At 43.5% G+C, this 20,957-nt stretch overlaps 3 protein-coding genes across 3 annotated transcripts; 2 read left to right on the top strand and 1 right to left on the bottom strand.

The window, feature by feature from the left end:
• The first annotated feature begins 9,136 nt into the window (after window positions 1-9,136).
• On the top strand, window positions 9,137-11,149 carry LOC109768962 (uncharacterized). Its single transcript, XM_020327699.4, has 3 exons — window positions 9,137-9,375; window positions 10,290-10,327; window positions 10,806-11,149. The coding sequence occupies exons 1-3, from the start codon at window positions 9,300-9,302 to the stop codon at window positions 10,917-10,919; spliced, it is 228 nt and encodes a 75-aa protein (XP_020183288.1). The 5' UTR covers window positions 9,137-9,299; the 3' UTR covers window positions 10,920-11,149.
• An 800-nt stretch (window positions 11,150-11,949) lies between these two features.
• Window positions 11,950-15,030, bottom strand: LOC109768961 (uncharacterized). Its single transcript, XM_020327698.4, has 3 exons — window positions 13,990-15,030; window positions 13,484-13,650; window positions 11,950-12,411 (listed from the first exon to the last, which is right to left on the bottom strand). The coding sequence occupies exons 1-3, from the start codon at window positions 14,902-14,904 to the stop codon at window positions 12,204-12,206; spliced, it is 1,290 nt and encodes a 429-aa protein (XP_020183287.1). The 5' UTR covers window positions 14,905-15,030; the 3' UTR covers window positions 11,950-12,203.
• Window positions 15,031-15,100: 70 nt separating this feature from the next.
• Window positions 15,101-20,048, top strand: LOC109768960 (CDT1-like protein a, chloroplastic). The gene is made up of 8 exons (XM_020327697.4): window positions 15,101-15,279; window positions 16,589-16,941; window positions 17,033-17,152; window positions 17,233-17,461; window positions 17,851-18,516; window positions 19,122-19,299; window positions 19,403-19,490; window positions 19,600-20,048. The coding sequence occupies exons 2-8, from the start codon at window positions 16,604-16,606 to the stop codon at window positions 19,655-19,657; spliced, it is 1,677 nt and encodes a 558-aa protein (XP_020183286.1). The 5' UTR covers window positions 15,101-15,279; window positions 16,589-16,603; the 3' UTR covers window positions 19,658-20,048.
• The last annotated feature ends 909 nt before the right edge of the window (window positions 20,049-20,957 follow it).

Raw genomic sequence — 20,957 nt, 5'->3', positions numbered from 1 at the left:
CCAATTAAGCACCTACTAGCAAATATTGCAAAGTAACGCAGAACAGGGAAGTGTATGCTAGTAATTATTGCATCAGAAACTTTCCTCGTTTCCCCTACAGCAATCATATCAATAAACCCTTCCACATCATTACGATGTGGTTCCTCTATGCTGCCCGTAAAGGGTATCTTATAGACCCGGCAGAAATCAAAAAGGGACATCTCCTTATGCTCATCATATAAATAAAATTCCACTGAAGGTGCTGATCTCCTAGCATGGAAATGAAAATTTTGCACGAAAATATTAGTGAGTAAGATATACTGTTCGCGCTGGTCGCGGAGGAAGTCGGTGAGGCCCGCATTCTCAACCAAAGAATAAAAATCATCATGAATCCCGGCTGCTGTTAAGAACTCATCACAAGGCCATTCACACGGCCGAACTTCCGTGGTGCGAGGGAGATTATATTTGGGCCTCTTATCCTCTTCACTTTGCTTGTCCTTCAAGCTTCGGCTCGAAGAGCCCCTCAAAAATCTCTTCATCATTTTTCGAAAATTTCTGAAATTTTTAGTAACTTAAAATAAAAGTGAACCAAACTCAACAAAATTGATAGCAACTACTCCTACAAGTGCCTAGAGACTATATCATGCATTAGAACTACTTGGGACCATATAAATTTGACATGCAAGCTCAAGAACAGGGTCACCTAGGCAACAAAAATTTGTAATGAATAAAGCACTAGAACAAAAACTAATTGGACCATTGGAGGAGTCACATACCGAAGAACAATCCCCCAAAGCAGTTTTGTGAGTGGAGATTTGAGCAAGGAGATCGAAAATGGCAGCAAAATGAGCTAGAACTCGTGCTTGAGCTGGTTGGTGATTTTTTTGGGAGGAAGAAGGAGTGTGTGGTGGCTGGAATAAGTGGAGGGGAGCCACCAGGGGCCCATGAGGCAGGGGGCACGCCCTGGACCCTCGTGGCCAGGTGCTTGCTCCCCCTGATGTGTTCTCACTGCCAGATATTCTCGAATATTCTAGAAAAAATCATGTTTCATTTTCAGGGCATTTGGAGAACTTTTATTTTCGGGGTATTTTTTATTGCATGGATAATTCAGAAAACAGACAAAAAAAATCTATTTTTGCTTTATTTAATCTAAATAATAGAAAGTCAAAGGAGGGTACAGAGAGTTGTGCTTTCTAACTTCATCCATCTCATGCTCATCAAAAGGAATCCACTAACAAGGTTGATCAAGTCTTGTTAACAAACTCATTCCGAATAACATGGAACCGGAGAAATTTCGAATAACACTATGTTACTGTTGGGAATCGTAGCATAATTTAAAATTTTCCCACGCTCACCAAGATGCATCTATGGAGTGTACTAGCAACGAGGGGAAGGGAGTGCATCTACATACCCTTGTAGATCGCGAGCGGAAGCGTTCCAATGAACGTGGATGACGGAGTCGTACTCGCCGTGATCCAAATCACCGATGACCGAGTGCCGAACGAACGGCACCTCCGCGTTCAACACACGTACGGTGCAGCGACGTCTCCTCCTTCTTGATCCAGCAAGGGAGAAGGAGAGGTTGATGGAGATCCAGCAGCACGACGGCGTGGTGGTGGATGTAGCGGGTCTCCGGCAGGGCTTCGCCGAGCTTCTGCGAGAGAGAGAGAGGTGTTGCAGGGGAGGAGGGAGGCGCCCAAGGCTGTAGGTTGCTGCCCTCCCTCCCCCCTTTATATAGGCCCCCTGGGGGGCGCCGGCCCAGGGAGATGGGATCTCCAAGGGGGGGGCGGCGGCCAAGGGGGGGAAAGGGTTGCCTTGCCCCCCAAGGCAAGGGGGAAGCTCCCCCCTAGGGTTCCCAACCCTAGGCGCATGGGGGGAGGCCCAAGGGGGGCGCCCCAGCCCACTAAGGGCTGGTTCCCTTCCACTTTCAGCCCACGGGGCCCTCCGGGATAGGTGGCCCCACCCGGTGGACCCCCAGGACCCTTCCGGTGGTCCCGGTACAATACCGGTAACCCCCGAAACTTTCCCGGTGGCCGAAACTTGACTTCCTATATATAATTCTTCACCTCCGGACCATTCCGGAACCTCTCGTGACGTCCGGGATCTCATCCGGGACTCCTAACAACTTTCGGGTTTCCGCATACATATATCTCTACAACCCTAGCGTCACCGGACCTTAAGTGTGTAGACCCTACGGGTTCGGGAGACATGCAGACATGACCGAGACGCCTCTCCGGTCAATAACCAACAGGGGGATCTGGATACCCATGTTGGCTCCCACATGTTCCACGATGATCTCATCGGATGAACCACGGTGTCGAGGATTCAATCAATCCGTATGCAATTCCCTTTGTCAATCGGTATGTTACTTGCCCGAGATTCGATCGTCGGTATCCCAATACCTTGTTCAATCTCGTTACCGGAAAGTCTCTTTACTCGTACCGCAATGCATGATCCCGTGACTAACACCTTAGTCACATTGAGCTCATTATGATGATGCATTACCGAGTGGGCCCAGAGATACCTCTCCGTCACACGGAGTGACAAATCCCAGTCTCGATCCGTGCCAACCCAACAGACACTTTCGGAGATACCCGTAATGCACCTTTATAGTCACCCAGTTACGTTGTGACGTTTGGCACACCCAAAGCACTCCTACGGTATTCGGGAGTTGCACGATCTCATGGTCTAAGGAAAAGATACTTGACATTGGAAAAGCTCTAGCAAACAAAACTACACGATCTTTTATGCTATGCTTAGGATTGGGTCTTGTCCATCACATCATTCTCCTAATGATGTGATCCCGTTATCAATGACATCCAATGTCCATAGTCAGGAAACCATGACTATCTGTTGATCAACGAGCTAGTCAACTAGAGGCTTACTAGGGACACTTTGTGGTCTATGTATTCACACATGTATTACGATTTCCGGACAATACAATTATAGCATGAACAATAGACAATTACCATGAACAAAGAAATATAATAATAACCATTTATTATTGCCTCTAGGGCATATTTCCAACAGTTACCTCAACGGGGATATGCACATCCCCAACAATAAGAATATCATATCTCTTCTTGACAGTAGGAAGAGGAAATTCAAAACCTCCAATAATAATTGATGAAAATTTTCCAATAGAATTGATACCATGGACTTGAGGTTGTTTCCTCAGAAAGTGTACCGTATGCTCATTACCATTAACATGAAAAGTGACATTGCCTTTGTTGCAATCAATAACAGCCCCTGCAGTATTCAAAAAGGGTCTACCAAGGATAATCGACATACTATCGTCCTCGGGAATATCAAGAATAACAAAGTCTGTTAAAATAGTTACATTTGCAACCACAACATGCACATCCTCACAAATACCGACAGGTATAGCAGTTGATTTATCAACCATTTGCAAGGATATTTCAGTAGGTGTCAACTTATTCAAATCAAGTTTACGATATAAAGAGAGAGGCATAACACTAACACCGGCTCCAAGATCACATAAAGCAGTTCTAACATAGTTTCTTTTAATGGAGCATGGTGTAGTTGGTACTCCTGGATCTCCTAATTTCTTAGGTATTCCACCCTTAAAAGTATAATTAGCAAGCATGATGGAAATTTCAGCTTCTGGTATCTTTCTCTTATTTGTAACAATTTCCTTCATGTACTTAGCATAAGGATTCATTTTAAGCATATCAGTAAAACGCATACGCAAAAAGATAGGTCGAATCATTTCAGCAAAGCGCTCAAAATCCTCATCATCCTTTTTCTTGGATGGTTTAGGAGGAAAAGGCATGGGTTTCTGAACCCATGGTTCTCTTTCTTTACCGTGCTTCCCAGCAATGAAGTCTCTCTTATCATAACGTTGATTCTTTGATTGTGGGTTATCAAGATCAACAACAGGTTCAATTTCTACATCATTGTCATTACTAGGTTGAGCATCAACATGAACATTATCATTAACATTATCACTAGGTTCATGTTCATCACCAGATTGCGTTTCAGCATCAGAGGTAGAAATATCATTGGGATTCTCAAGTGTGCCAACAACAGGTTCAGTAGAAGCATGCAAACTCTTATCATTTTTCTTTTTCTTCTTTTTAGAAGGACTAGGTGCATCAACATTAGTTCTCTGAGAATCTTGCTCAATTCTTTTAGGATGACCTTGAGGATACAAAGGTTCCTGAGTCATTTTGTCCCCTCTAGTCATAACTCTAACAGCATTATCATTCTTCTTACTATTTAATTCACTGAGCAAATTATTTTGAGCTTTAAGCACTTGTTCTACTTGAGTGGTAAGCATAGAAGCATGTTTACTAATGAGTTTAAGTTCACCTTTAACTCTAGACATATAATCACTCAAGTGTTCAATCATATAAGCATTTCGTTTCAATTGTCTACCAACATAAGCATTGAAGTTTTCTTGTTTAACAATAAAATTATCAAACTCATCTAAGCATTGACTAGCAGACTTATAACGAGGAATATCACCTTTATCAAATCTACAGAGAGAATTTACCTTTACTACCTGTGTCGGGTTATCAAGACCATGTATTTCTTCAACAAGCGGCAAATTAAGACCATGTATTTCTTCAATAGGAGGTAAATTCTTAACATCTTCAGTTTTAATACCTTTTTCTTTCATAGATTTCTCTGCCTCTTGCATATCTTCAGGACTGAGAAATAGAATACCCCTTTTCTTCGGAGTTGGCTTAGGAGTTAGTTCAGGAAGTGTCCAATTATTTTCATTAGTCAACATATTATTCAATAGCAATTCAGCTTGATCAACTGTTCTTTCCCTGAAAACACAACCAACACAACTATCCAGGTGGTCTCTGGAAGCATCGGTTAGTCCATTATAAAAGATATCAAGTATTTCATTTTTCTTGAGAGGATGATCAGGCAAAGCATTAAGTAATTGGAGAAGCCTCCCCCAAGCTTGTGGGAGACTCTCTTCTTCAATTTGCACAAAATTATATATTTCCCTTAAGGCAGCTTGTTTCTTATGAGCGGGGAAATATTTAGCAGAGAAGTAATAAATCATATCTTGGGGACTACGCACACAACCAGGATCAAGAGAATTAAACCATGTTTTAGCATAACCCTTTAATGAGAATGGAAATAATTTAAGGATATAGTAGTAGCGAGTTTTCTCATCATTAGTGAATAGGGTGGCTATATCATTTAATTTAGTAAGATGTGCCACAACAGTTTCAGATTCATAGCCATAAAAAGGATCAGATTCAACCAAAGTAATTATCTCAGGATCAACAGAGAAATCACAATCCTTATCAGTTACAAAGATAGGTGAAGTAGCAAAAGCAGGGTCATATTTCATTCTAGCATTCAAAGACTTTTCCTTCAGCTTAGCTAATAATTTCTTAAGATCATTCCTATCATTGCAAGCAAGAAAGTCTCTAGCGGTTTCTTCATCCATAACATAACCCTCAGGCACAACAGGCAATTCATATCTAGGGGGAGAATCTTCATCATCACTTTCATCAATATTATCAGTTTCAATAATTTCATTCTCTCTAGGGGGGAAAGAGGGAAGGAAAGGGAGAGGGGGAAAGGAAAGGGGGGGCGTGCCCCCTTGCCCTTGTCCAATTCGGACAGCCCATGGGGGGGGCGCCACCCCTTGTGGGCTCCCCTCTCTCTCCCCTATGGCCCATGTTGGCCCATTACTTCCCCGGGGGGGGGGGGGGGTTCCGATAATCCCTTGGTACTCCGATAAATATCCAAAACTTCCCGAAACCATTCCGGTGTCCAAATACTATCGTCCCATATATCAATCTTTACCTCCCGACCATTTCGAGACTCCTCGTCATGTCCGTGATCTCATCCGGGACTCCGAACAATCTTCGGTCACCAAAACACATAACTCATAATACAAATCGTCATCAAATGTTAAGCGTGCGGACCCTACGGGTTCGAGAACTATGTAGACATGACTGAGACATATCTCCGATCAATAACCAACAACAGAACCTGGATGCTCATATTGGTTCCTAGATATCCTACGAAGATCTTTATCGGTCAAACTGCAATGACAACATACGTTATTTCCTTTGTCATCGGTATGTTACTTGCCCGAGATTCGATCATCGGTATCCTCATACCTAGTTCAATCTCATTACCGGCAAGTCTCTTTACTCGTTCCGTAATGCATCATCCCATAACTAACTCATTAGTCACATTGCTTGCAAGGCTAATTGTGATGTGCATTACCGAGAGGGCCCAGAGATACCTCTCCGATACTCGGAGTGACAAATCCTAATCTCGATCTATGCCAACCCAACAAACACCTTCGGAGACACCTGTAGAGCATCTTTATAATCACCCAGTTACGTTGTGATGTTTGATAGCACACAAGGTGTTCCTCCGGTATTCGGGAGTTGCATAATCTCATAGTCAAAGGAATATGTACAAGTCATGAAGAAAGCAATAGCAATAAAACTTAACGATCATTATGCTAAGCTAACGGATGGGTCTTGTCCATCACATCATTCTCCTAATGATGTGATCCCGTTCATCAAATGACAACACATGTCTATGGTCCGGAAACTTAACCATCTTTGATTAATGAGCTAGTCAAGTAGAGGCATACTAGGGACACTTTGTTTTGTCTATGTATTCACACATGTATCAAGTTTCCAGTTAATACAATTCTAGCATGAATAATAAACATTTATCATTATATAAGGAAATATAAATAACAACTTTATTATTGCCTCTAGGGCATATTTCCTTCACCTCTTCCCCCATCTCCGTTGTCGGGACACTCACCCCCATCAGCCCCTTCGTTGGACGACACCTTCTCTTCTCCCATTACCATGTCAGTGCCGTCACGTCCTCCCAGCAGACCATTTCTCCGACGAGACCAAAGAGTACCGCGCCAATAAAGTGTTCTCGGAGAGGGCATGATAGTACTTAGACTAGTTTGATGACGATGCACAACCTTATGAATCAGCTGTCGCCGCGCCCGCCTTCCGACCGCCCTCGTGTACTTTGACCGAATTTTGATGGATGTCGCCACATAAATGGTTGCCGCGCTCATCGGCCCTCAAGACTGTGGCCTTATCCGCATCTAGGACACACATGCGTTCATTAACTGCATGGTCGACGGAGTCGTGATAACCGAAGCCTCCCCCGCATGCGAGGTCACTTCGAAGAGGAGGAAGAACCCATAAATTAGCGGAGAATCGTCGTAATCCTTCTTGAAACCCATTTTGTAAATCCATGTTGAAATTGACATTTCATCTTGTACTGAAAAACTCGCTTTGTTGAGGTGGGGAGTGAAATTAAACTGAAGTTTTGGAGAAGAACCGTTATAGTCTATGAAAAGTGAGACACACATGTAAGAAAAATCTGAAGGTTGCCTTTTTGGCGACTTTGTGTTTGCGCACAACCGTCGCGGCCTCTGTATCCATATGTATGCTACATATCTCATATAACAACCACACATATGACAACTCGGCTAGAGTTACTCTAAGTAAAAAGCTATATGAAGGTGCTACAACGTACACACATTAACTTGTTTTTGCTTTTATAAAAAGGGTTTTACCACAATAGTAATGGTATATTTAGCATAACGTTAGGTAAAAGGATATGAACAATGATGATGTGTCATCAGTAACAATTGTGATGATGATGTTAATCATTGTTTGTACCACCACCGTTATGGTTTGAAAAAACTATGACTATGTTGGTTATAATGACACGCAACCGTGATGATAAAGTATTTACTCGATTGGTCATGGTGGCTATTCAAGGCAGATGCGGCTAGTCAGCGGTGTCTCCATCACGATTGATAGGGTCCACATGGAGGAGGAGCTTCCACAAGGAATCCGCCAAGGTACATGGGCGGGGAGGGGGTGGGGAAGGGGAGCATAGGAGAAGGAGCGTGGGTGACGCGGTCCTAGGCGGTAGTGGAAGAGCAGGCGAGCATGTTTTCTTCCCCATAACACACGGAATTGCACCAGGACAAAAGGAAAGATGACGAGAAGAGAGGTGTGCGGTTTTGAAAGGTTTCACTTGCGCGTGGATGTCCGTAGGCTTGAGCTGGTTTGTCTTGGCCTTTTTACCATACTACATGCAGGGACCAAAGAGGGAATTGGATGACATAAACATACCACCATCAAACCCCCTTTAATAAATACTAAATAATAGTGTCGATCAACATGTGGCAATACAAAGATACCATTGGGCAAGAATGGGAAAAATAGTGCATTATAGAAAGAAACATTTTCTGTAATGTTAAAAATTTGTTTAATGATTCCAGAGCAAAGGCCCTCAGGCACGTCGGGTCCCGCACACAAATCCTAGAGCGTTCGGCCCTCACACCCCTCCGAGCGAACTACGAGCCGACGGCATAAGAATGCTTTGCTCAGGATGGCAATCTCAGCGAACACATTCGGGATGACAATTTCTGTTTTTAGAGCTTGCTAACTTTCACTTTTCCCCGTTGATGTAACATGACAATTTCCTTCAGCAAGTATGGCATATCCTGATCATGACAATTTTATCATTTTATATTTTTAGGGCGGCAATTCTCCATGTTGTAATTATGACAAATCTCTGAAAATGATGGCAGTTTTGTGACAAACTTTTTATACATCATGTATTTTTTTTACTTAGAACATGGTAAATCCTTATACAACAACATGGCAAATTAACCTATTTTCGCGTGACAGTTCTGTAACATTCGCAGAGAGTGATTTTTTTAGCAAACTAAAACAATTTGTTCGTTCCTACCCGGCTGGGGGAACCACAGTTCGCTTGGTTTACCCCCAGGAAACGTGGTATGTGTATTGACATCCATCATTTTGCTAATGGTAAAAAGGATACAAAAATGCAGTCTGTCATATGAAATCCTATAAGTAGTTGGAGGACTTTGTTTAGTTTCTAATAAGGAAAAAAAAATACTTTTTCCTCGATATCTCAAAAAATATAAATCCAAAGCCATGATGATTGGGAAAAAAATGAGACAAGTTTCAATTCATTGTGCTACACATTACTGGTGAATACTTTGATTCCAAGAAAACTTATACTCCAAGAAAAAAAATATTTATCTCCTCCAAGAAAACATTTTGGTTTAGTTTCGCTCCAAGAAAACTCAACTTCACGGACGGTCCGTATCTCAAACACGGGCCCAATCCTACTGAAATAAAACCAAGGCCAGAGGTAGCCCGAACAGCGAGGACGACGCGCAAGGCAAGCAGCCCATAAGCAGACGCTGCGTCGAGTCAGATTAACCAAGCTAGAAACAGAAGGGGCCGTGGGGAACGGAGGAGAGCGGCGGCGGCGGCAAGGGAGGAGAAGCGATGGCGAGGAGAGATAGCTGCTTGGCGCGCATCGGCGCCGGAGTCGCCATCGGCGGCGCGGTCGGCGGAGCCGTCGGTAAGCTCCTCCCTCACTAAAACCCTAAACCCTAGCTGGCCCTGTGCCAATCCGCCCGGCGCCGGTCCGATTTCGCTTCAAGAGTTTGGTCAAATTTCGTTCAGCACCACGATTGATTCGGGGGGTCAGTTGCTGATCTGTGACTTCCGCCTAGTAGGTTCGGGCTGTGATGTGGGCGCATGAGCTGTGCTCATTATTCGGTTGCGTTTGGTAGGAAATCTTGTTGTATGCCACGGTGGGAGATTTCCTCGCGGTGGAAGCAGACGTCTGTGACGACTTGATGCTGAACATCTGAAGGCTGCTCGCTCAAGTGCTGGGCTTTTATTGTCGACCCCTGTCATAGGTGTTCGACTGGTGGTGGTGGTTAGGAATTCGGGCCAGTGTGGTGAGAGAAGATGACTAGATCTTCTTGGTTACTTTTTGACGAGTAATGCTAAGGTGAAATGCGTGACAGATTATAATATTCAGTTTCTGGCCTTAGTTACAGTTCTGGGCTTGATAAGTGATAACAACAAGTTAAAGACTTTTGATGTTGTTTGGATGGTGTATCTTGGCAACTGACGTTGACAAGTAGTAATAGCTCCACTCCTGCTGTTTAACAATGCTCGTGGAAACACAACAGGTTAGATATGCTGCTTAGTCATGCTTTTGGACATTGGAGGCATAACTGGCTGTTTCTGCTGAACAATTAGCACTCTTATGGATGCTCTCATTTTTCTTAGTTTGCTCCTTCAGCTTAACAATTCTAGAGCTACTCGCCTACTAGCAATCTCTTAATGCAATTATGAGGGAGCTGCTTATTGTTGTTTTTTGGTTTGTGTTTTCTTCTTAGTTTTCGGAACTTCAAGTGCTGGCGTAGGATATGAAATTAATGTCATGGAATTAATGGGCATGTTTCCCCCCTTTTTGTGCAGGTGCTGTGTATGGGACTTATGCCGCTATCAGATTGAGGGTAATCTTTTTTTGCTTTTTAATACCTGAGCTACTTTGTGGTAGCATGCCATACTTGATGTGTTAATTCAGAAACTACTAGTTTATATGGTGCTCAAAATCACTAAATTAGTAGTTTAGCGACTGTTCTGCTCTTTATCTTTTATAATCATAACTCTTATCTCTCCACCTCAGCCACTCCATATCTTTTTTAAATGATTAACTTCAAACTGCCTGCGCAAGTCAACAGTTAGTATTTGAATCTTCAAAGCTTTCTTTAATTAAACATGCTACTATTCAACGCATAACACACTGAAAGCAAAACTTACATCATAATCCTGAAAAAAAAGGCAAAGTAAGCATTAAATTTACCAGGTTATAATTTGCTGTATGAAACACATCAATTCACCTGCATTGTTTTAGCTGATTTAATTTGATCTACAAGCAAATGTGTCATTGAATTTGTGAGTGCTCACCGGTGTGATCTGATTTCGTTTCAGGTCCCTGGGCTGCTGAAGATCAGACACATCGGACAAGCCACCGTTGGCAGCGCTGCGGTATTCGGGCTTTTCTTGGGAGCTGGGAGTTTGATACACTGCGGGAAAAATTACTAGTTCTCGTCAAGTTACCTCTGGTTTTACTAGGTTTTAAAGGATTGTCTTATCTTAGGTAAAACATTTGTTTGGTCTTGAAGGAACAGTGGAGTTCTGCTACTATTTACTCGGTCCTGGTTTTTGATATGTTTGCCCTACTGTTGATGTGGAAATAAAATCTTTCATCATCTGTATGAGAATTAAGTGGTGAAAGCAGGATTCATGAGAAAAAAACGTATTGTTGTATTAAAGTCACTTTGTCGTTCTTGATAAAAGATTTTCTCCTGACATTGAACCGGGTGAGGGGCAGCTGGCGTTTTGTTGATGTTGTGTATATCAGCTACTCCTCTGTTTACAAATACTCCTAAGATATTCTGGATATTTCAATATGGACTACATACATGCCAAAAAACACTAAAACATGTATATGGAGGGAGTACTAAATCCAGACAACAGTTTTGGAAAGAGACCAGTTGAATGTGCAAGTTCTTTGTTCAGCCTTCAGCGCCTGCCTGGCTCTAGATAGCGTTTTTACAGAACGTGAAATTTCACTCATCCTTAGCCGCGCGCCTTGTTCTAGAGGCCTGGTTCTTCTTTTGAACTTTGGCGTTTACTTATATAATTAAACAAATTGTCTGCTATACTCCCTCCGTTCCAAATTACTCGTCATTGTTTTAGTTTAAATTTGAACTAAAACCATGACGAGTAATTTGGAACGGAGGGAGTACAAGACAGGGGAAAAAGGAAATCAGGATGGGATCAGGCTCATGTGTGACTCCATTTACTTCCGGGACACAATGCTTTGATCGTTGGTAACCACAGCTCCTCCTGTCGCACAGTAATCTGAGGGGTTCAAGATTGCTTGCACGATTTCTGTTGAATCACATTCGATCACAAGGAGAAAATTTTCAGATCATTCGCAAGCTGGAGCCCCCCTTCAATAGGCAAATGCCTCCATGGCCGGGGCATCCATAGCATGTTCCACATAGAAGTTCGAGCCCGCAGCGAACGCCCTTTAAGAGTATCGTGGATCCAGCATCCACGTGGAAGCTAGCGTCAAGATTGTTTATTTTGACGAACCAGCAAACTAAAGTAATATACACACATCACTGTTTGAGCCTATCGATTTTACGTACTACTAGTAGTACAATCTTATGTACAGAGATGAGATATCCATTATGTCTTATTATCTGCCGTTTCAAAAATATGGGATCGACTGAACTAAGACTACAACACACTTGCTGGTTACAACTTCAGGACTCTTACATTCAGTTTGGAATACTTAGACTATGGGGTTATCTGCCTTCACAAGCCGATCAGGGCACGAGGTCTGTGCTCGATGGTCATCAAGGGCATACCAGACTGTGAAACAGCTCTTACGAACCCCATGTTAGCAGTCAAAGTGGGAGCACGCCAGTGGTCACCTGTACCAAAAACAACTTTGTTTTTCATGGCAAGTTTCCTTGTTGTTGGAAGATCCATCATACGTGCTGAAGGACTGTCTGGGACAATTCTGCAGGTCCAAAAGCACTGGCTAAGTATGCGGTAGATGACTGACCGGGGCAAACAGAATTCAAGACCATTCACATGCATAAAATTACTGTAAGTGACAATAAACAGTAAACAGAGACATACAATTTCTTAGTTGAGCAAGATAATGCTATATGCTGCATATTTGTTGACCACCAAAGAGAAAGCTTAGTTAATCAACAAGCCAACAATGAGACTAGAATACCAACCAAGGCTACATGAATACTAACAGTAAGCAGAGTGAAATGACCAACAGTGAGATAAAAGGGTGAACACACTGAACATATCCTTCTTCAAGTATCACAGCACAATGACGGGATTGAAATGGAGAATGGAAATACCCATCTGATAATGTAGGGTTTCACAATGCTATTTATACATTGCCCTCTAGCTTACATATAGTGACACAGAAATAAAAGTAAAGGTAGGAAAAGAAAGGGCCTAGTCATCAACCAAGAAAACAGTGTAAGAAGCGAGTTTGTCGACACCAAAACATTTGATACAAATAGATCGGAATAGGTCCCCTTTACGTGAAGTGAAGTAATGAAGTTAACACTTTTCTTCAGCATCTCTAAGCAAGTGTAACAGACTAAAGACTAAAAATGAATTGGTCATGAAACTGGAAGTTGATAATGAATTAGTGAATTAGAGTTCAGATTAAACTTTCTGTATACATGGAACACCCTTTATGTTCAGCAAATATCTCTCCCACACATTTTTTCTCCTAGTTCTGTCACACTTGCAAAGTGTCTGGATCAATTCCGCACTACAGTTTTTCCCTTAAAGATAAGAAAGAAAAATAACTACAAAATTAGAAACATAAAGAAACTACCAAGTAAATCTGCTGTAGAAACAAAGGCAGGCTATGGAACCAAAACTGAAAACTAGAGTTTATACTAGGGCCATTAGTGTTATACTCCCTCTGATTGCAAATGTAGGTCGTTACATTAACTTGACCAGATAAAGGTAAGTCATGTATAAACATTGAAAACTAGAGTTAATACTGGAGAATAAAGGCCCATTAGAATTATGAAATATAAAGGTTTTATGCTCACGTAAGTTGTTTCAGTAATTGACTTGCTCTGGTTTTCTCCTCTGGCCCGCCACACATTGAAACAATTTCGTTGAACTCTGAGTTAACCGCTTCACATATGATACACTTCTTTCCGTCCACCGCTTTCCCCAGTTCAACAAATATTGGAGACTGGAGCTCGGATTGCGCCTGCAAGAAAGTATGAATACAATACATCCTATAAGTTTGACACAAGATTTACAGCTCTTGTTGGCAACATAGTCCTCTACTTGTGTTTTGAGAAAACAGGTTTCACTGATGGCAATGGATAATATGTTCTTCTGAATTCTGATTTATCATGTTTCTTGGACTATATAAACATATTTTGTAGAAATTTGTAAATATGTAATAGTTTGAACTTTAATATTGTCGATATATACATTCAAGATTTATCAAACAGCATTAGAAACTCGAAGTCAATTAACTAGATGAACTAGATTATTTATGAACACACTCTTCTAGGTTGAAAATCAAATATTCCCAAAGCACCTGATCCATGACGAACTTGTAGTTGCACTTGAACCTGGCCCTGCTCTCCGCCTCTGGTGCACCCATCAGCTTCCCCACCCCTCCATTGCTGATACCTGATACTATCGCAATAAGAGCAGTTGTGTCTAGATTCACCATCTCCATGGAGTTCATCCTCATCTTCCCCATGAAGTCAGCAAACCAACCCCCCAATTGGTCACCGCTCCCCTCCTCCACCTCCTCCACGCCGCGGCACGGTGGCGGTAACAACACTTCACCACCGCCATCCAGCACTTCAATCTCGAACGCCCTGAAGCTCCTCATCTCCTCATTGGGGTGGAAGCTGACGCTAACCCAGCCATCCTCCTCCTCGACGTCCTCGGACTCGCCAACGAATTCCGCTAGCAAGTCGACCTCCACGGCCCCGAACTCATCGGCGAGCCCCAACACGATGTCCGCGCTGACGCCACGGGCGAAGGCGAGTAGCAGCTTCTCGGGGTGGGTTGCCGGCGGAGCGGAGCGCGCGGCATCCAGCACGGCGGCGACGCGGGAGCTGATGCCCTTGCGGGGTACCCACTGGAAGCCTGAAGGGTTGCGCGCGGAGAGGAGCACCCACGCGGGGCGGGAGCGGAAGGCGCAGGCGAAGTCCACGCCCGGGAGGGGCGAGAGGCGGGAGGGCGAGCGCACGGCGGGGTGGGTGAGGAGGAGGTGGAGCGCCCCGAGGTGGGGCAGGTTGGAGGAGAGCGGCCTGGCGGGGTCGGGGTGGCTACTCGAGGCAAGGAAGCGCAGCTCGGCGGCGACGAGGCGGAGGAGGGAGCGCAGAGCGGGGTGGCGCGGCAGGGACGGCGACGCGGCGAGGCGATCGTGCAGAGAGCGGCACTGCGCCCGCGCGAGCTCCAGCTCGGTGGGGCAGGCGGCGGCGGGAGGCTCGGCCATTTTCGCTGCGCCGCTCCTCTGCTCCAGGAACCAGGAGCCGGCCGGATTCGCGTCGAGTTGGGGAAGAACCTGGCGTGGGTCGAGGCGGGCCGGCCCAGTTGCGGAGGAGGCCTTGGACCTAGTTGCCGACTGGCCCAAAAGAGTCGTCCGGTTTGACGTATAAGAAGGCCAGAAATGTAACCGTTGGGCTGGGGTCATTTTGAACCGTGCCGTGGCATTTGGTCTCTTTCGGCCGCCTCCCCTCTTCTCCAATTCCCACCCCCCAAACGACGAACTCCCGCCGCCGCCGGCCGCTCCCACGGCGAGCTAGCCCGCCCGAAGCGCCGTACCTCGCTAGATCCGAGACCGCACGGGCTTCCGGATCTCGGTTCGCCGGTACGTTTCTCTAGATCTACCCCTCTCCTTGGTTTCGCACATCCCGATTTGGTGCCGCCACTGTCGATGTGTGCTTCGTCTCGTCGATTCGGTGTATCCCGTCGTTTCTGTTTCGTGCGTTCTGCGGGGTGGTATGTTTTGCATCCGAGCGCCCATGCCTTGTGGTGGCCGGAGTCGCGCGGTGATTCGTCCGGCCATTGCTCAGGCTATGCTGTCACGAGCCGTGGAGAAACGCCTAGGGTTTGTGGTATTTGTCAGATTCTGTTTAAAATTGGAGTGCTGCGCAAAATTTCCCTGTCTAACTTTTGAATCTTACTCTGGGGGAGCAACAGGTAGTTGTTGATATTTTCTCTCTCTATTGTTCAGCTCTGGTTGTTCGTCTAGTGATGTTTTTGTCTGATAAAGTAGTACTCCCTCCGTTCCTAAATATAGGTCTTTGTAGAGATTTCACTATGGACCACATACGGATGTATATAGATGCATTTTAGAGTGTAGATTCATTCATTTTGCTCCGTATATGGTTCATAGTGAAATCTCTCCAAAGACTTACATTTAGGAACGGAGGAAGTAGTTCGTAGCAGATATGCACATATTTTTCTATCCTGTGGCTAACCTCGCAAGCCATCGCAAAATTTGGTACCAATAGAACTTGGGCACTACTTGCAATTATCATATTTGTTGGGTGTTAACCAGGAGTTTGGAACCTCCTAGGCTAGAACTACTTGCCAGAATGCGTGCAAGGTTTGGCTCACCCCACAGACCACAGAAGGGGAAGTTTAGGGTTCCCCTCCTTTTATTTCTTTGCACAGCCGCCACCTCTGTTCTCTGTCACTCCATAGTCACAGCCCTCTTCTATCCTCTCCTCTCTGCTTCAGAGTTCCCTGTTAAGCGCACAGCAAAACCAAACCCCTAGTTTTTGTAGAACTTATACCAAACCCCAAGTTCCTCTCTCCCATCCTTGCTGCAGTTGGGGCTAGCATAATTTGGTGCTAGTTTACATTTCAGATATATTTACACAAGTAGAGACTTTGCATCTGAAATTCTGCATTTTTGTTTGTAAAGATGGTTTGTGTTGGAGACATGAGGACTAGTTCTTATCGGTGTGTCACCAGTAATTTAGTAAACCTGGCAGATACTATGACTAAAGAGGTTGATATGGCTATTTTTCTATGTTCTCATAGTGCTATACTCTACCTTTTATTGCAACTTACCGATGTACTTGTATGCAAGCCCCATTTGTGCTCTGTTTGATTTTAGAACACATTACTGTAAGAAAGATGTCTAATACATCATTAGTCGATTATTGTAGTGCTTGGAGCTGAGAATGGTCGAGGGGAAAAGTGTTCAAGTTGACCTCGAAAAAGGACTTAATCAAATGCATAATGATAGCAATTCAACTAGCCCTGCAACTATGCAGAAGATGAAACCTGATATGGATGATTCTGGGAGAAGAACTGAATCACCAACTCCAGAGAAGCCTGAGTCTGGAAGGGAGGAGATTGTTGTCAGCTCATTGGAAACTAATTTACTTTCAGAGAGGTACAAGGACAGATTAGCTGAGAAGCTGTTGGGAAATGAGGATGAAACAGACGATGAAGATGATAATGAATTTGCTTTGCCTGATGGCAGCCAATCACCAGTTTCAAATGAACTTCTTGAGAAGTGAGACATTTTTCTATTTTCATCTCATATATGATGCATCCTTTTGCTGCCTAGCCTTGATTGTCCATCGTTCTTTTTCTAACAATGTCAGACACAAGAATTTGCTTACTCTTTTCAACCGGATGGAGAGTTCTATGAGGTTGCTGCGCCTGAGGAAGAAGATGACTACATTTACCAACATTGCAACCCAGGTGGAAGTACTCACTAAGAGGTATTAATGACAACGAGAAATGTCTGTCTGTAAATCATTATCCATATATTGGAGTCTGATACGTTTGTTCTTCATTGCAGAAAGTTCTTGTACTCTCATTTGGCCCAGATGAAGCATTTATTCCCAGAAGCAATCCAGATAAATAGGATACTCTTGCATGATCTGAAAAGCCTATGCATGTATGCTGACATGGAAATTACACTTCTGAAGGACGCTGTGGAATGTAGTAATCCTCAAGAGTCTCCAGCCATTGCAATTTGTGAGGCTTTTCGCTCAAAGCTTTTATGCTTCTTGGGATCTCATCATAAGGTACTAAACTTAGTTCAACTGCTAGTTTTCCTTTGTTTTTGTATGACACACTCTGTAACTTGCTTGGAGCACCTCAAGACCTCTCAATCGCAGTTCCCAACAGCTTCATCGTCTGTTTCATCCTCAAACTTACTTGGTTCCTTATTTTTATCTCTAATAGTTTTCGCTGTATGACATGTCCTGTAACTTGCTTGGAGCACCTCAAGACCTCTGAACCGCAGTTCCTTATTTTTCATCTTTAATAGTTTTCGCTGTATGACATGTCCTGTAACATGCTTGGAGCACCCCCAAGCCTCTCAACTCTAGTTCCTTATTTTTCTTCTCTAATAACCCTTTTTATGGTCATGATAATTTTCTTAGCATTCTTGTTGGAATTTTTATGTATGCAGGATATCGATATTCCTGAGGCCACACTACCAGAACCCTTTAATTTAAGGGAGGAGCTATATCTTGATGCACTGCATAATGGCCATTCTGCTGAAGGAGTTCTTGAATTTTCCTCGGAAAATGGATTTTCAAATGCTTCTCACTTCCCACAATCTTTTCAAAAACTTATGTCCCAGAAGAGTATTACTAAAGTTACTGAAAAGACTCGACTACTTTCTGATCCAGTAGAAGTGGCCTCCCTGGGTGCTGATGATACCGGAGGTCCAGATAGAAGCTCTAACAAGCATGTCTCGGTTCCAGTCAGTACCAATATTTCTGATACTCCAAGCCGCCGTTCGATCTCTTTCTGTGAAAACAGTACACCAAAGCAAGGCATCTCAAATTCACCATCGATGGCTGAAACACCGGCAATGCAGACACCAAAAAGGCCATTGCCCACTCCAGTTGCGAAACATGAAACCTCAACTAGACCTGGCTCTGAACCACGATCTACCAATTCAGCCCGCAGATCACTAATAATGTTCTCACCATCAAAGTTTGTTGAAAGCCCTTCTGATCATGATCCTGACACTTCAAAACTTGACAAGGATGGGGTGACTTCTATCACAGAACCTGAGGTCACAACTGGAAAATGCCTTTTCCCAGAAGAAGCATTTACTTTTACCGTGGTATGTGACTTTATTCTTATGCCTGGATATATGTGTTTTCGCATATGGGTTAATGCATACTGGAAGATGAATTTCTTAAATGCCATCAGGAATTGCATAACTACATAACAGATATGTTTGCTGCAATCTCATTCATTTAAATTTTTGACTGTGCAATGCATCATATATGTCATTTTGTTCTCATAAACATGATTCTAGTATAAATTGTATCGAATAAACCTCTTAGCGAGTAAGAAGGCTGGCAGTGTACTAAACAATTCTGCAGTAATTTTGTTGTTGTTGAAGTAATGCCGAAAGGTATATTCATTTGATTTAAAAATTTATGCTTCGAAATTAGTCAGCATATTAGAGTACTGGTAACTAGCAGTAAAATGCCAATTATCTTGTGATATCATAACTTGAGCTGAGGCACACTGCAGGGTGAAAATGCACTGTATAAGAAAGAATGTACTCCCTCTGTAAACTAATATAAGAGTGTTTAGATCACTAAAATAGTTATCTAAACGCTCTTATATTAGTTCACGGAGGGAGTACTTACCTAGTCATCGTTGGTTATTGTCTTCATTTTCCATATTTCATGTACTTACCTAGCACCTTACTTGCAGGAAAATGATAACAAAACCAATCAAGTATCCTCAATGAATTCCCAGGAAAAGCTAGATTCTTTACGTGTCACATTCGACATAGTCTGTGGCATCTCTGGATCTACCAAGAATTCACTAATCACTAAACAGGAACTCTTTCACAATATTCTTGCTAATAACTTGGAGATAGAAGAGACAGGTACATAGCTGATCTAGCTGCTCCAACCTTTCTGTACTCAATCTTTCTCAAAGCTGTACTCATTGTCCTTTCTCTTTCCCATATCTGGCCTGTCACTTAACAGGAGAGATTGAAGAACAGTTGCATATCTTAGAAGATCTCTCTCCTGATTGGATATCAAAGGAGCTACGTGGTGGAGAAATTCTTTACAGGCAAAGCCCCATCTGATGTTTTGTTTGTTAGCATAATTTTATGTGTTCTGTAGTTATAAATATTTTATTGAAGGCATTAAGTATTGACACCGTTTTTTACCCATGTCAGCATTAAGCAAATACCAGATCAGAAGTCAGTTCGGGAAAGACTCACAGAAGTCATTTGAGATGAGACAATCTGTGCAAAGCCGAAGAACCCCCAAAAAAAGCTGTATGTGCTGATTTCTCGGGATTTGACCAGCATATGGAATCATCTGGATTGCACATCGAGTGCTTTACTGAAATACTAAGCATCAACAAGCGCGGATAATTTCTTCATGCTTTTGCTGAATGGAGCACTGAACTCTGGTTGCTTACCATTTGCTGAATGCTGTAACTTAGATGCAACCGTGCAAGAGAATCTCTTGCACGCTCTGTAGAATTCGACAAAATGTTTTCTATGGTGTTAACTGTCTTTGGTATCTGCTCTGTGACCACTTAAGTTACTCGTGCAAATGTGAATGTTGTGTTTGTTATACTTGTTCAGCATCCCTTGGAAATGATCATAAACTTTCTCAAGCTTCTCGCATGTTTTGTGTTACCAAATTCTTTATGCACCACACTGCTCACTATTATATGCTTGAAGGTCACGCACAAGAGCTTCTCATGCGTGCTAAACCATAGGCTGCACTGTTTATTTTATAAAATCACGCAATCGTATAAGACATAATCTGACAATGAAATTTATAGGGATAATTATTTCTGTGCCCTTAGTTGGGTCACCCTCAACTGATTTGCCCCTAATTTATCAAAACATGCGGTCTTGCCCAGGTCAAGTCACTTTGCTTGCGCTTTTGCCCTTTCGGCACGTCTTCGTCCAGTCAGCACTGTTTGACCGCAAAAGACGTGTTACTTTGGACACTGCTTGCCCCCGTGCTCACTTACACTCTCTCATTCCCCACTCTTGCTCTCTCTTTCTTTCCCTCTCACGATCCCTAAATTGTGGCGCCGACCGGCGGCCAGATCCATTGCAAGGTGATGGGGGAGAACTGCTTGCCCCCGTGCTCACTTACACTCTCTCATTCCCCACTCTTGCTCTCTCTTTCTTTCCCTCTCACGATCCCTAAATTGTGGCGCCGACCGGCGGCCAGATCCATTGCAAGGTGATGGGGGAGAGTGGAGAAAGCGTCGGCGGTGGCGGCTGCGGCGGCACCAACGGCGACGAGGGAAGCTCCTGTGGTGGATCTGCACCAACGGCGACAAGCGGGGGCGGATCTGCACGGCAAATTCCCCCAGGGTTAGTATCGGACCTGATTTGCTCAGTTTTTTCATAGGACATTTGCTTGGATTTAGGGTTTAGGCTAGAGTTTGTGCGTTTTCTCACTGGATATTGTGTGTTATATGATAGGATGGATCCAGCTACAGCGTTCTTTCTTTCAGTTAGAATGGAGACCACTGTTCTAGTTTCTGCTGGTACAAAAGGAAAAG

This window comes from Aegilops tauschii, chromosome 1 (assembly GCF_002575655.3).
Source record: "Aegilops tauschii subsp. strangulata cultivar AL8/78 chromosome 1, Aet v6.0, whole genome shotgun sequence".
NCBI classification, from domain to species: domain Eukaryota; kingdom Viridiplantae; phylum Streptophyta; class Magnoliopsida; order Poales; family Poaceae; genus Aegilops; species Aegilops tauschii.
The sequence above is the reverse complement of the archived record's forward strand: the minus strand, read 5'-3'. Positions and strand labels throughout refer to the sequence as shown.

Bases quoted from the DNA above. Each gene is read 5' to 3' on its own strand.
- LOC109768960 (XM_020327697.4), top strand. From the start codon at position 16,604: ATGGTCGAGGGGAAAAGTGTTCAAGTTGACCTCGAAAAAGGACTTAAT. The intron at 17,153-17,232 runs GTATTAATGACA...TCTTCATTGCAG, and splicing joins GTGGAAGTACTCACTAAGAG to AAAGTTCTTGTACTCTCATT. The intron at 19,300-19,402 runs GTACATAGCTGA...GTCACTTAACAG, and splicing joins CTTGGAGATAGAAGAGACAG to GAGAGATTGAAGAACAGTTG.
- LOC109768961 (XM_020327698.4), bottom strand. From the start codon at position 14,904: ATGGCCGAGCCTCCCGCCGCCGCCTGCCCCACCGAGCTGGAGCTCGCG. The intron at 13,651-13,989 runs GTGCTTTGGGAA...ACTTTCTTGCAG, and splicing joins ACAAGTTCGTCATGGATCAG to GCGCAATCCGAGCTCCAGTC. The intron at 12,412-13,483 runs GTGAGCATAAAA...TTGGACCTGCAG, and splicing joins CAATTACTGAAACAACTTAC to AATTGTCCCAGACAGTCCTT.
- LOC109768962 (XM_020327699.4), top strand. From the start codon at position 9,300: ATGGCGAGGAGAGATAGCTGCTTGGCGCGCATCGGCGCCGGAGTCGCC. The intron at 9,376-10,289 runs GTAAGCTCCTCC...CTTTTTGTGCAG, and splicing joins CGCGGTCGGCGGAGCCGTCG to GTGCTGTGTATGGGACTTAT. The intron at 10,328-10,805 runs GTAATCTTTTTT...ATTTCGTTTCAG, and splicing joins ATGCCGCTATCAGATTGAGG to GTCCCTGGGCTGCTGAAGAT.